General features: G+C 43.4%; 1 protein-coding gene across 3 annotated transcripts in view; it reads left to right on the top strand.

The window, feature by feature from the left end:
• LPAR1 (lysophosphatidic acid receptor 1) overlaps positions 1-15,430 on the top strand; it is a 65,770-nt gene extending 50,340 nt beyond the window's left edge. For all 3 annotated transcript variants that reach the window (XM_090130496.1, XM_031608350.2, XM_090130497.1), the window contains exon 4: positions 14,425-15,430. In XM_090130496.1, the coding sequence (XP_089986622.1) occupies positions 14,425-14,726 (302 nt within the window). In that variant the 3' untranslated portion in view covers positions 14,727-15,430. The remainder of the gene's footprint in view (positions 1-14,424) is intronic.
• Positions 15,431-15,631: the final 201 nt, after the last annotated feature.

Raw genomic sequence — 15,631 nt, 5'->3', positions numbered from 1 at the left:
GTCTTCAGATATATTGCCTATGGACCATCGGTACTTGGGGTCCATCATAGCTAGTTTCTACCCTCTGCTTGCAATTCTCTCCCTGGTGAACACATTGCCTTCAATTTGTACAGCAGATCAGATCTTGCAAGGTGTCAGTTATGAGATGTCTCCTTTGCATATTTCATTGCTGAGTGGAAATTTCCCCAAAATTAACTGAAAGGATAACAGAAAATGTTATATTTGCCAAAAATTTTGTTAGAGAAGCTCTGACATCTTTGTGCTGCTATTGCTTGCTAATAGGAAAGAGGAATGTCTGCTGGATGTAGCAATTTGTTGAATACCTCTTCAACAGAAACCACAGCAAACAAAAAGTAAACATGAGAAGATGGCTTCTGATGCTTAGGTTTTTTGTTATTAAGAAAGCAGTCCTATTATTATGTGTGGAAAAGGCACTAATATTGCCTACAAAGCTAAACATACTTGATGTTGCATGTGCCTTGTAAATCTGTGATAATAAGGAATGTGATCAACATCTTGAATCCATCTCCGCTACCTCCATGACATGGACTGACCATTAAAAAAAAAAAAAAGAAAGAAAAAAGTCTGCATACTTAGAAGTATATTTTCATTGTTTAAAGACCTCTATCTTCAGCGCTCCAGGAAAAAGAAAAAAAATGCAAAGTGCTAAGAAAAGTCAGGCACGTTGCCAGCACTTTAAAGAGCTGTTAGAAGAGGGTTTTTAGGGTTAGAGATAGGTTCAGAAACTTCCTGAACCAGCACGAGAGATATCAGTGACAGAAACATCCGAAAATGTTTAATCATTTCGTAGCTCCCCTGAAGGTTGAGTCGTTCTGCAGTGGAGGTGGAGGGGGCTCACATTAGGTTATTTCCATTGCTGGAGGCTGAAGGGCATGTACGTGAATTGGACATGGTGCTCAGTGCTGTGGAGGTCACTTTAAATATAAACGCTCCCAGTATAAGTTAGCTAAGAGTTGTAGCAAAGAATGATTTGGTCAGCAAGTTTCTGCTTCTGAATACTCAGCACAGGAAGGAAACAGCTCATGGTGAGAAGGCAGCCAGGGTCAGGGCCACCGGGAGCCTTCCACCATGTCCACAAGGCTGATCAGAGCTGCAGCAGGGCACCCCTGCTCAACCCTCTCCTGTGTTCACGTTCTGGCAAATGTTCCTTAGTACTTCTTTTTATTGTGACACATTTTGAAAGAAAATGAGGTCAGCTCTGATTGGCTTCCTTTAGCATATTACTGAATGGTTCAAGCTTTTTCTTCTTATCTGGAGAAGAAAAAAAGCTGTTTGTTTCACGTAGAACACCAGAAGTACTTCTTGGATGCGGTTACTTTGCTGAGTAGAAAGGTTTTGCAGGCAATTTGCTTACAGTATACTAATTAATTTCTTTTTTTTTTTTTTCCCCATAAAATTCCTGAGCAGAGGGCCTTGAAGGTCTCCCATTTAACCCATGCTGCTTCCCATATGCTTTAGATGCACAACTATCTGCTATGAAGAACTGCAGAAGTCTTGCAAACTCATACATCAGTGTGGCCATCCCAAAGCAATCAGATATAAGCACTGGCATAGGTTGCCCAGAGAGATGGTGGATGCCCTATCCGTGCAGACATGCGTGGTCAGGCTGGATCCAGCTCTGAGCACCTGATGTCCCTGTAGGTATCCCTGTAGGTATCCCTGTTCATAGCAGAGGAATTGGACTAGATGGCCTTAAAGCGTCCCTTCCAACTCAAACTGTTTTATGACTCTGTGAGTCAAAATGTGAGCACTGCTGAATCAAAACTTCTGAATGATCCTGCAGGCACTATTTCAGGTTTGTGCTGTAGGAGAAACGCTTAGTGTTGATGCTCTGGTATTTCAATAAAATGTAATTCCTGTGTGCCTGAGTTCAGTCTATTGGACATGTGCTTGGCCATGCCAGTGAGCACTACATGTTTGCTTTTTTATGTTCTTCTTTCAGTCTCAGAATTTCCAAGCATGGAGCAGATTTTTTCATGAGTATGTTCTGCTCCTGACACCCAGTGATGTGGCCTGCATGCTTACACATCTGGGATTAGTGTTCACTTTAAAAAAGGACAGACTTACCTCCTCCTTCCTCCCTGGGCAGATAGGGATTGAATTTAAAGGACCTTTATCTGTCTGGACGAAGGTGGCTAGGTACCAGATCAATTGTGCCATGGAAAGTTTGCACATTCTGACACAATATAGTTTCTCTTTCAGGAGTAGGTGGGAATGAATGAAATGAAAGAGAAGACCTTGTGCTATTTTTTTTCATCGTTGTTATTCTTTTTATCATAGCCAAAATCTGCAGTCTTTTATGGGGACACTGAAGCAAGCAGTTTGCCAGAGGTTAATGCAGTCGCATCCCCAGAAACACATGGATTGAGCAACCTTCAGTGTGGTATGACAGTGTTCTTTTTTTGTGGTTTCAAAAGCTATTTATACAGAAATCTTTAAGCCACAATGACGCAGGATGTGGTGTTAACGTAGTAGCTGAAAGGCATGTGCTATTTTTGGATACTTCGAGGTGCCATGCTTCTCCTACCAGGGGTTAAATTGAGACCAGGAGGGCGCTGCTCCTGAAAAGCAGTGAGGACACAAGAATGAGACCAGTGCTTTGAACTCACATCATCAATAAGTGCATGAATGTGAGGAAACTCAGAATACTCATCACTGATCCAACCCAGAAGCAGTTTTAATGGCCCTCTTGGGGGATGAGGCTGGTACTACCTCTTTCATTAGCAATTAGAGGTGTCTGATGTGTTCTGAATTCTTCCCTTGCTTTGATTTTTGCCTGCCCTGCTGACCTGACAACATAATGCAGAGCTGTGCAAAGCATCTCTTCGACAGTGGCTGTATTCCATTATTAACAGAGAAAGAACTGGCTGAAGATGCATGCTCTTTTTCAGTTTAAGACATGTTTTGGCAATGTGATTCTCGAAGCTATGAGTTGAAATAAAGGCTAAATTTTATCAGGGTGGTGTTGTGTGTTTGCCTGAAAGAGGGTTTTAATTAATATCAATACACTGAGGGCACAGACAAAGGAAGTTAACAAAGAAGCTGCCTCTGGGATTCAGGTATTTACCAGTAGCAGTGAAACATTTCCACTCTTAGCTGTATCTCCCATTTTAAGAATGGGAAATGCTGTCTTTTCTACAGTAAAATTAAATGCTGCAGGATAGCAAATATCCTTCTGATGGAAAAAAAAAAAATACTTACTGTACACTGTTGCTGTGCTTCCTGCTTCTGATAATACTTTTAATGAATCCTGAGACTGGTTTCATTGCAGGTGATAAAACACTAATCTTCCTTCTCCCTGATACCTAGGACATAGGTTACAGTATAACATGATCTTGTCCAGATACCAAACATTGGATGTTCAAAAGGAAATCAGAAGCATCCATGAGAGCCTCCCTTTAAATCATGTCTCATCTTCAGAGTAGAAATACAGGCCAAAAGCTGTGCTTTCTGCCCACGTTATCAGCCTCATCTGGACAGGTTTAAATGAGCACAGATAGAATTAAGTGCTGAAACCTGGAATCTGACCGTCTGATAAACTGTCAGCATATACTCACCACAAGCAGAATTGGGGTAATCACTTAGTGGTTCCCTTGTGCAGAGCAATGCTGTTTCTCTCTGCTATCCCACAGCTTTTCCCTCCATCTGTTTTATTGCTGCTATTTGTGGACGTGTCAGCTGCTGTCTGATAGCAGGGGCAGTGTCCTTTCAGCATGGACACTCTCCCTGTACTGCCTTGGTGGCAGGCTGTTTGGGTGTTGGGATTCTATGATTCTATGATGTAGTAGTATCCCAAGCTTGCTGCTGCTCTAAGGCAGTATCTTATTTTGTTAGCATTCATACTGGGAGCAGGGGGTCTGTTTTAGACCAAACAAATCCAAAAGTCTTAATTTTCTAGGAAGACTTAACTCTGGAATCTCTGGAGTCTTCTTAACCACCACATTGTCCACATCACCCTGGAGCTGTGCCCTTAGTTTTGCACAGCTGTCACGGTGGATTATACTTCTAAACGCTGTGTTTTGAGTAACTGGACTTAACACAATTGCCTCAAGGGACGTGTGCCACACCTTAGCCAGCCAGCTGTTGTTGGATCAGTTCACTATGGCTCTATCAAAAGAAAGCACTCACGGATTTCTGGCAGTTGATTATATAATGCTGTCATTTCAAGTGTCTCTGCCCTTTTGTAGCACTTTGTCCTATTCACAGTCTGGTACTAGCATGGGAGAAGCAGTTTTAATTCCTATTAAGGAAACAGATAGAAGTTCATATGTCTCTTCTAATATAACTGGTTTCATCTTATGTAAGATCAAAGCAGGCCTTTGCACATTAAGTTGCATCCACCCATGCTTCATTTGGAAACTTGTGTTGCAACTGGAGCCCATCCAAACATAATACCAGAAGTGCTTAACAACAGAAGAAAATACAATTAAACAATCTCTTCTACCAGTGTTGTTTGAAATCTACCAATCAAAGTGTATTGTCTAAGTGTAGCATTGTGACCATCGCTGGGAAAATAACAGAATACAGTGAGCTAATGGATTTCCAAAAGCAAAGTGAGGGATACATGTTTGTTCTTTTGTTTTTCAACATCACTGTTGATGTGAAATATTTTTTTGTGCTTAAAACTGCAGGTACAGGAGCAAAGGAACACTCCTGCTAAATATACCTTGCAGGCACAGGCAGAACAGAGCCAGCCTGCAAGCTGTCTGCATGTGCCAGCTGTCCTACCTGAGGTGACCTCTGGCCATCAGCCTTCTCACTTGCCTTGTCACCGTTCATGGGGCTAATGGCATCTTCCATGGAGATATGGGTGGACATGAGAAGTGTTTTTCACACCTGGGGTGGAACAGCTTTGGGCTGCTTGTTGGTCACCTCTGCTTCAGGGTGTCTGGTGCCAGAGCTTAGATTCTGACCAGAGCAGCTGCTTTCTGGTGAGAAACCCTATCGGGTCCCCATTTAAGGAACCCGAAAGCCCCACCCAGGTTCCTCTTGCTTTTGAGACCCATCTGTCCCCACTCTGGCGAATCATGTAATGACCATAAACAACCCATCAAGTCATGACCTTATGCCACTAAACAGAAGGCAGAATTAGAGCTAGGTGGTGTAAGTAGGACAACTGATGTGGGCTGAAAGGTGGTTTCTTGTTCGTAATTTTCTCCACAGCTCTGCTGCCTGCTTTTCTTTGTCCTGTGTCACCATGACCAAGGGGCACCAGTGCTGTTTGCCCTGGGAGCCTGCTATCAGCAGGACTTCTGTGCTCCTGTTCCCACCAAGCTACTGCCACTGGGTTGGGACTGCGTGAGCATTTCTGTCTTTAATAAAGCATTAAGTCTCTTCTAGAACACAGAAGTTGAAAAAGACACTCAAGTTTCCTCTCTGTGTCAGGTTTTTGGCAACAGTGAAACTCCACAGGGACTACTGTTTGTCTTTACACAGAGATAAATATTCAAATTGTTTTGGCAACAGCCGGGCCTTTATTCAGAGATTAGCTTCACATATCTTTATGAATTTAAAAACCAGTTGGGATCCTGACCATTGACACTTAATGACTTCCTGTTTTTGTCTAAAATGCATTTTTTATGGCTAAGTGGCTTAGTTTTGTCTTTTGTGAGGGAAAGAGGACTGTCTCTCTTCTGTAGTCATTAGATCAGTGACAATATCTATCTTTTCTTAACAGCCTTTTGACTTGAGGGATCCAAATGGATATGGATAAGCTGCCTTACACTCAGTCTTCTATTTTCTGAAAGCATCTTGAATATGCTTTCTTTGGAAAATGTCCTTTAAAACAAAAACATACATTTGAAATGAAGGGATACTCAAACACCTTTGGTTTGCACCCATCATTTGAAAAACAGCCTCAGTCTCCTCCATTTGCATTAGATTTCTCCTGCAGAGATGTCAACCAAAGACTCTTTCCATGTGGCTTGCTGAGCTGGCCAGAGACCGGCAAACTCAATTCACAGCAGGCAAAGAATGACACCATGTAAGTGCTAACCTGGGATGGAGTTCAGCGAGTACCCGCAAAGTGAACCAGCCCATTCTGACAGCTTGTTGCTGCCCACATTTCATTTTTCTCTTCAGTTTTGCTTTGATGTTGGTCATCCTCAGGTTTTTCTGTCGTCATTTTGGACTTCAAAAGTTTCAGACATTGGCGAGGCTGACAAGGGCCCAGAGACTCACACAGTATCTAAAACATCTGCAGCTGGAAAAGGCTCTGTGGAAAGGCCATCCAGAGTCCAACTGGAAAGCCTGACATTTCTTAGTCCTGATCATAGAAACCTGCTCGGTGTTATCTCTACTTTAAGCCTATAAACCAAGTTGGTTGTGCTATAAGCACCATGCTATATGCAGGCTGGCAGAAGGAGTAAGACTGAAAAATGTCAGCTACCCAAAAAATGGAAAAACATAATGATGGTAGGGACTGTAGATACAACCACACCAGCCACTGGTGTTTTCTGTGTGCACATTTCCATCCTTCAAGGCAGTTAAGGATACTACTGATGGTGTTAAATAGCATTTATTGTCAGCATTTCATGAGTCTCTATGTTGAGTCAGATGTATCTTCAGTGTACATGCAGTTGTGCAACAGGTGTGGATTCAGAACAGTACCTGGTTTAAAAGTAGAGACTTAAGGATTTCACAGAAGAATTTATAAGGCAAAGTATTTAAATGATAAATTGTATTAGGTGGTGTGGTGATGTGAGCTTTGAAAGAGAACAGAGAAAACAAAAAATAGCAGAAGAGTTTGTACACCAAGAAAATTAATCAATTGTGGTCAGAATTGTATGTGAGTTTAGGGAGAGTTTTTCATTTTATTTACTTTTTCTAAAAAGATGGAAGCCTACTCCCTGGAAAAGAGAGCTCAAGGAGACTTCATCACAGTACTCCAGTACTTAAAGGGCAGCTACAAAGATAACAAAGGCTCTCTCTTCATGAGGTGCCACATGGAGAAGGCAAAGGTGTAAACTGGAGCAGGAGAAGTTTGTCATGATACAAGATTTTTTTACAGTGAGATCAGTCAATCACTGAAACAGCCACCAAAGGGATGCGGCCTGGTCCTCATCACTGAAGGCTTTCAAGGTGCAACTGGACAGGGTGCTAGAAAATTTCTGGGGGCTCCTTTTTTCTATGAAAGGTTGAACCTGATGGTCTTTTGAGGTCCATTCCTGTTTGGGCTGTTCTGTTGTTCTGTGATCCTATGGTGAGGATGAAAGTAGTGAACAGTCACAGATGAAACACTAGAGATTAAGACCAAGAATGAGATGGTGCTGATATATACTGGAATATATATCAGCATATATATGTTAGATATATACTTTACTTTTTGTTGGCATGTGCTTGTTGCTCCCAGCCCAGCCAGAGCAAAGGCAAAAACCCAAGGAAACTCTCAAGTGAAGTTGTTACTCTGTCTAAGAAGCGTAAGTGTTTCAAAAAGGAAGCTTCCAGGTTCCTCTGAAAGGGGATGATTTGTTGACAAACATAGCCATACCTTAAACACTGAATAAATTCTGTCTCTGAACAGGAGTTCAGAGATTAAGCTGAAGCAGACCTGTACTCCTCCTGGGAAGGAGAAGTGAGATTTGGAGTAGGACAAGGCTCCTATGCAGTGCAGCCACCAATTTGTGCAAAGCCTGACCAAACACAGCAGCTCAATATCCCAAAGCAGGATTCAGAAGGAGATTGGAGTGTGAGTGTGCATCTATCTGCAGAAGGTAGGAAATGAGAGATTCAGTGCCAGGAGAAACAGTTTATTATTTTAAAATCCCTTTGTCAGCCATGCATGCAGTGGATTGAAAAATATGGCAAATCTGTCAATTTTCCATATGAAATTCAGATATTGGAAAAAAACTGTTGGAGATTTGCTCCCTGCCCATAAGGAGGTCAGAATTTTGTCTGTAACCTGCAAATTCACAGTTATGCAGCTCATGGGAGACTAGAACAGGGAGCCCCAGGGATGGGAAAGTATAGCATTGGGAAAGACAGGGTTCTCCCATATGCCTCTTAACTGAGAATTTTCTCCAATTTGCCTGGGTTTTCCTGCTCCAAATTCTCTTACAAGAAGTACATGCAAGATGCTTTTTCACTAAGATGCAGATTTTAATTAGCTTTCCTTTGTTTTCATTTCTCGTTTTACACTACTGGCAATATTCCCCCTGCCCCTCACACATACTGTCTGGTGTGAAACCCAAAGTTTCCACAGCATCAGAGCTTCTCAACCAGGAAAACCAAGCAACATTTTGCACTCAAATAGGAATACAGACAGTGGTAAAAGAAGTGTGCTACTTCTTCATCCAGGGGAACTCCAAAAATACAAACACCTTAAATAAACAAAGGGTTTGGGCAGCACCCATTTTGATAAGACAGTTCTTGCTGACAGATTGCATGCTGCTGCCTGTCCTGCATGGGATATTTTGCAACAATGCTCTTTCAATGCCATCCTTACAGGGACCTGTGGAGTCAGTGGGTGCAAGGACGTGACTGTCATATATTGAGTTGTACAGATTTTTATGAATTTCGCATGGGAATATTTTACTTTTGTTAATCCAGTCCATTTGTGGTAGCCACATTTTATATTTTCACATAAGAATTCCATGGGTGGAAGTAATCCTTACCCAGTGCTGTTTCCAGCAACAACTACAAATAATAGCAACAAGTATGTTTTCATTCACCAAGAACTATAAGCTATATTGTAGTAATGTTGTGGCAAATCAAGGACAATGATGTCAGATTCAAATTAGAAGAATGATGCCTACACTCTGTATGCTTGCAGCATGATAAATGGTCTTTGCAGGTCCTTTGCATTTATAATAATTCAGCATTCATTTTGCATTTAATTCTGTAGTATTTCTATCTAGAGGGAAACAATGCATAGCTATAAATAAGCCCTGTTTCACACAGTACTTATCATGCCACAAACACGAGGGTATGCAGTGTGATAAGGAGGTTTATTGATACAGCTTACAGATGGGGAGGGCATGAAGAAGTGCAGTTGTACTGCAGCTGATGAGCGAGCGGCTGTCCCTGCTGAGGGTGTGATTGTGTGGGGATGTGGAAAATGCCAGGCATTTCTGAAGCCCTTGATGGCTGAAGCTTTGTCGAGCAGAGAGCTCTCTGCTTCCATGTTTGCTTTCAATCAGCAAGGCAACTGCAATGCCAACTTTCCTCTGCACCTTCTCTGAGGTGGCAGATGCTGCACAGCGGGCAGGCCACCACTTGCCTGCAGCTTGTTTTGGATGCAGCGATTTGTTTTTCTTTCACTGTGCTTTCCACACCTTCCAGCTTCCCTTCCCAGCCACCCACCAGCCGAGTCTGTGCTGCTGGATTCAGCACGGCGAGACCCTGCTCCCTGTTGGTGGCCAGCGGTGATGCTCAGTGTCCTCCTGGTCCTGCTGGAAGAGGTGGTGTGGCTGCCCAGGTGCACTAAGAGACCAAGGTTTGGAGAGCTCAGCGTCCCTTCTTGCTCCCTAAGATGGGCCCTTTCTGTATTTCTTTACCTCTCTCCATGTGAGAAAACAGCAGAGCCTCGATGCACACCTACAGGGGTGGAGGAGGCTCACAGGAGGGATGCACAGTGGTTAGGATGAAGAACAGGAGTGTCTGAAAAGAGGGATGTAGTGGTGAGGGCAAGAGCTTGAGGATGACCCCCCACACCTTCCTTCCATTTCTGTCTGCCTCATTGCCTGAAATGGGCTTTTGCTTCTCCTCTGTGAGAAGCAGCGGGTGCTCAGTGGGCAGAGGAGTGGCTGCCAGGCTGTGAGCGAGCAGTGTGACTTGGCAGGAGCAGAGGCACTCCTTTTATTTAGCTATTGTGAGAAAGAGGAAAATGAATGTTCATGGAACAAATGGTGTCTTATGCCATCCAAGGTGAAAAGACAGAAGAAAAAACTGCTTCTTAGGAAATGCTTTGTCTGCTGATGTGTGAAGTTGCAAGAGCAGCTACCCTGCCTTGTGACTGGGAGGGCCCTCACTCTCAGGGCTGGATTATGTCTTTGACCCACTGCTACCATGGAGTTATTGCTGTGGAGCACATGGCCATGCAAGGAGCATGGGGCCTGGACCTGGAGTTGGGACAAGGTTCGTTTTGATCTGCCTTTCGGGTCACTGAAAAACAAAGAGAAGATACTTAAGACAAGCTGGCAGTGTTTCTCCTTGCTCTTCAACATCTTTACCACGATGTCCAGTCCTCCCTCCAGTTATGTTAGCTTGTCAGGAGAGGAACTCGTACTTGCTTTGTTTGTTAACAAGTTTTTGCAAGCTCAGGCATCAGTGTAAGACAGTCTGGCTTATAGGAAAACTTACCATCCTGAATGGTCTGTTTTTGGCCATAAGCTAAATCAGGAGGCATGGCTAGCTGCTGTAACACAGAGGTGATCTCACATCTAGCCTTGAGGTAATATTTTTGTGTTTTCACATACCCTTTTTTTGTGTTTTTATCATACCCTTTTCTCCTGCTTTATCTTGTGATGTCTGAAGTTTGTTGTGTTATTCCTGCAGACCTTCCTGAGAGGATCAAGGACCTAGCAATGAGTGATAGGTTTGGCAGTGTTTATTCTCATGTAGCTTGTTTCCTTTACACTGATGTTTTGTTGGAATTATTTTCTCTTACCTTTTTCAAGTCATTCATTTTTGTATGACTTATCATTCTTGGTTTCATGCCTATTGACCACAATGGCTTTATGCTCTTACAGTCACATCATGACATGATGCCACACTTGCACAGGAATTTCCAAGCTTGCATCTACTATAGAAATACAGTGTAGACTGTTGCACCTGACAGGGGTTCAGGGCAGACCTGATGTAGTTTCACTGTGGTCACTGGAAAGCTTTCAGTGGGCTTCTGCTACAGCACAGCAAGTGGCACAAAACTGTGCTCAGGGAGTGGGATTTTCAGCTCTGAGTGTGATATACCACACAGCAAGTTCTAGAAGATGAGATTTGTTTCTTGACTGCTTTATTCTGTCTTGTATTCTGCTATAAAGTGTGCTTCCCAGTCTATAGCAAGACTACTCCTCTTGTCTCTAAATCTTTTTAAAAGATACTGTGCCACTTCTTGTAGTTTCCCCAAGCCTTCCCACCTCTTAGCCATTCTTTCCTCAATCTGACAGTCACTAATTCATCAGGTCCATCTTCCCAGGGCTGAGCTCAGCCATGCATCACAGAGTGACCAGGTATCAGTGCTCCTCAGCCCCTGTCTGCACTTCATTTGTGCATCTTGGGCTCTCCTAGTTCTGTCCTAGTGCAGGATGCTGACATATCCAGACAAATGGTCAGATTTGATTCTTTGAATGCAGGAGATCTGCTTTGTATGTCATTGTAGTGTGGGTTTCACTGCATCTGTGCCATGTAGAGATGGACCTGCAAGTTGCTTGAGTTGTCAGCAATGCTCCTGAGCAGAGAATACATCAACACTTTGAAATATGATGAAACCTTTTCAGTATATGGACAGCTGGAAGCTTTCAGAACTCATTGTCTTATTGAACATGATATTTTTAGGTCTTCATTGTTTGTGAAATCAGTGCACAGCTGATTTCAGAAAAGGGAAGAATTTAACCTCACTTTTAGCTTGTAGCACTTTGCTTTGATAAGTACTCCAAGTAAGAAGTTGAAAAAATAAATTTCAAGCTTTTTCATTCCAGGGAAAGAATACCACTTTTAACAGATGACCTAAATCTGAAGTAACTGGAGCTTGGCATTTTTACTTTCCTACTTCAAACATGCCCTCACCGTGTGTGATGCTACCCAGTATTTTCCAGGGTATTGACAGTTAAATAACAAGCGAGAAAACCCAAGTCATTGTTTGTTTCACCATTTGCAAGCACTTCACTTAATAAGCCACAGGAGCCATTAGTGTGGTGGGAAGTTGTGCAAGGAAAATCCCAGGGGCTAAAGAAAAACAAAACCCGTTACACTGAGTGGGGCTGGCTTCAATGGATTTGCTTCCCAATACCAAATGGACCATCTGCTCGGAAGCGTGGAACTTGCTGTGCCTGCCCAAAGGTCAGTCTTGGATGTTGTGAGGAAGAAGCTAGCTGGAAAGTCAGGGACTTACCTCTGATGTGTGAAGCCATGTATTTCTTCATAAACAGTGTAGTTTATGAGACCTAGCCTAGACAGTGTGGAGCTCAAGGGTTCCAGAACTCCACCTGAGACCAGAATTCAGTCAAATTCAGGACTTTCTCACGACCAATGGCTCCCTACTTCTTTCTCTTGCTACTGCTAACATACTTGAAAGAATAATTAAAAAAAAAAAAAAAAAAAAGATAGCAGTAAAATATTCTATATGTCATATTTAATTTCTCAACAAAACATTGGAAATAAAACAACAACTAAAACAAGATCAATGAATTGGTGGAAAATTGGAAGCTTTCCGTTGCAACTTTGAACAGCCTTAAAAGAACTTTCCTATCAGCTCCACTGTTCCCACATTGGGCTTTCTGCGGCAGGCCAGGTGAGAATGCTTGTCCTTTGCCCTTGACTGGAGATCCCATGACTTGTAGTGTTTCAGTCTCTGATGTTATTCTCTTGAGGCAGTGTATAATAGAGAAAATACATGCTCAAGCTGGAACAAAGTCCACCACTGCCTCACTGGCTAGGAGTGTGAGTACAACACATATCACTTCTGCAGTGAGTAGTTTAATTTGCAAGATTTGCTCAGTTTCTGCAGAAGCCAGCTCAGCAGAGCTGCTCTGCATAGAGGGCAGCCTCTGAACCAACCTGGGTAATGTGTGCATAAAGAGATGCAATTTTCTGCTTTTGAGGGAGTAGATATGAGAAGGAATAGAAGAATAAAGTCCTTGGCCCACGCTTCAAGTACTCTTTTCTAGGATTGCTGGAATCTAAAAGACCTGCAGACAAAAGCTATGAAGTGGATTCATGTCTCTCATGCCACCTCAGCGTGGGAGAATTTCAGCCCTCTTCTGTAAATTTACTGGCAGCCCCTAACAAAGTCATTTGGCAAAAGAAGTCAGGGCTTTGTATCAGCAGCTGGCAGCTCGCCTCCAGATACTTTCCCTGTGTGAGCGTTGTTGGCCAGCAAAACGATAGGCATTGAGGGGCACTGTGCCACCACTGTTTGCAAGCAAGCTCAGTTTAGAGTTGCTTTTTGGTGTGTTGAAAGCCTGTCTGTGCTTTCCTGGTTGGCATCCAGTGTCTGTAGCACAGCACACTCTGAAAAGCTGTTTGGAAACCACTTTTCTACTTGACCTACGTGAGTCTGGTGTGTCCAAAGGGAAAGGTGTCATACTGCACCTTCTTGATGGTGCACAGGGAATAGATGGACTGAGATCAGCCATGCACCCACAGAGCACACTGCTGCCAAAAAGAAGGAGGTGGTGTGTTAGCACATACCACAGTGACACAGGAACCCATTGGGAGCAGCACTGGCTGAGTAGTGTTGGGAAGCCCCCGTGGCAGCTCCTGCACTGAGCCTTCTGGCTGATGATAAAGCTTCATTTCCCACCTCCACCAAGCACGTCAGCCTGGAGAATCTCAGAATCACCATCTTTGCTCTGACATGATCCTTGTGCAAGGACTTCCCCGTGGTGTTTCTATTCAAAACATCCTTAACCTTGGAATATACATTGCCATTCACTCCTGGAAAAATTCAAGTCATTCTGATTTCATTTCTGCATTGAACTCAGAATTATGTTCAGGGCTTTGTCCCTGCCAGAGCTTTACAAAGTAGGGAAGGGAGGAGGAAGCATTTTAATCAGGGTAAGGCTCTTTGGCATTTACCCTATTGAAGCCTGAGGAGCCTCTGAATTTCTGCTGAATAGAGCCCTAAGAAAAGAAGTAGATCTGTTGAAGGACGACATTTCAGTGCAAGAAGGATGTGTGCTTAGGACTTTCCATTACATAATGGGACTGATATGGATTAACATGACCCAAGGCTTTTTTTTTTCTTGAGAATTGCTGCCTGCACCACTTTTTCTCTGTTACTGCTGCTTCAGTCACAGCACTCACAAAATGGTTTTCTTTGTTACTAGCTAGAGAAATAAATTACAGCATTGTTTCTGCTGATCAACAGATTGATTAGTCAGAGGTCTCTAGATAAAGAAAAAGATGTTCCTCATCATCAGTGTTAAATGCAAGTGTACTTGCAGAGAACAAATAATGAGAACGGAGAAGCACCTTGCTCATGTGATGTGCTGCTCATAACTTTTCATGGGTCTCTGAAGGGCAGCCATCTCATCAGGTCAGTGAAGAATAGATACTCTTGAAAAAGAAAATTAAATTTCACTGCTTCCATTTGGATGGCTGTAGAATCATAGAATGGCTGGGGTTGGAAGGGACCTCAAAGATCATCCAGTTCCAAGTCCCTGCAGCAGGCAGGGCTGCCGACCGCTAGATCCTCGCAGTGTGTGACCAGTCCTGTTGTGTTTTGTCTGCTCTTTCTCTCTCTAGGTGCTTTCATAATCTGCTGGACCCCAGGACTAGTCTTGCTTCTCCTTGATGTGTGCTGCCCACAGTGCAATGTCTTGGCCTACGAGAAGTTCTTCCTGCTCCTGGCGGAGTTCAACTCCGCCATGAACCCCATCATCTACTCCTACCGGGACAAGGAGATGAGCGCGACCTTCAAGCAGATCCTCTGCTGCCAGCGCAGCGAGAGTGCCAACGGCCCCACCGAAGGCTCCGACCGCTCGGCCTCCTCGCTCAACCACACCATCCTGGCCGGCGTCCACAGCAACGACCACTCGGTGGTGTAAAGGCCCAGCTGGCCACCCCACCGACAGAGCTGCCCCAGGGAGGTAACCCACTCACAAGATTTTCTCAAACACTAATGGACCACAAGCGCTTCTTTTCCAGGGAGTCCCGCGCGGCGCTGTGCCGGCATCGCCGTTCTGCGAGGCCTTTGCCTTCTGCTTGTGGCAGGTGGAAAGCAGAGACCTTGCAGCAGAGCTGGCCCCTGGGGAGCCTCACGGAGACTTCGTCAGCCTTTGCAGCGCCTTGGTGCCAATCTGAATAAACTGATTAATTAAGCTTATACCTGCTTCACTGCATTTACATGTAGCCACTTAGTCTTTTTAAAAAGGGAGTAAAGGGGATAAAAGTATGCCTTTCATTTAATAGACATGTAATATTTATCACCATCAGCATGCTTTTGATGAACATTTTCTGTGCAGGGAGTAAAACTGTGCTGTAGTCTTCGTATCCTTAGCCACACTGCCATAACTACAGTAAGAGCAAAAGTATTTTTTTGTAATACAGGCAACAGGAAGATGGTAGGAACTGACTCTCCTTACCTTCATTACTGGTGTTAGAAAGCATGCATGTTCTGTGTGTATGCGCGTTGTTCTAATTATGGGGGGAAAAAAGCTCGTTGTAAAGTCTGCAGGAACGTAGAAAAGCGTAGACTGTATTCCAGTGTTTGTTTAGATTATGAAATAAACAGTACTCTAGTCACAAGGTATTTAATGTTCTTCTTTGAAGTGTGGTATGAAATGTGTAACATGTAAGGGGTCCCAAGTTTTTCAGGGTCAAGTTCTTAAGGCAGGACACATCTCTAGGACTACAGTCATGGTGGTAAACCTGAAAAAAAAATGTGGTTTTTTTTTTTTTTTTTTGCTGTTTGAATGCTTTTCTTGCTTATGATGGAAGGGAATGAGATTTT

This window comes from Phasianus colchicus, chromosome Z (genome assembly GCF_987193195.1).
Source record: "Phasianus colchicus chromosome Z, bPhaCol1.hap1.1, whole genome shotgun sequence".
Taxonomy (NCBI): Eukaryota; Metazoa; Chordata; class Aves; order Galliformes; family Phasianidae; genus Phasianus; species Phasianus colchicus.
This window is presented reverse-complemented; position numbering and strand designations above follow the sequence as displayed.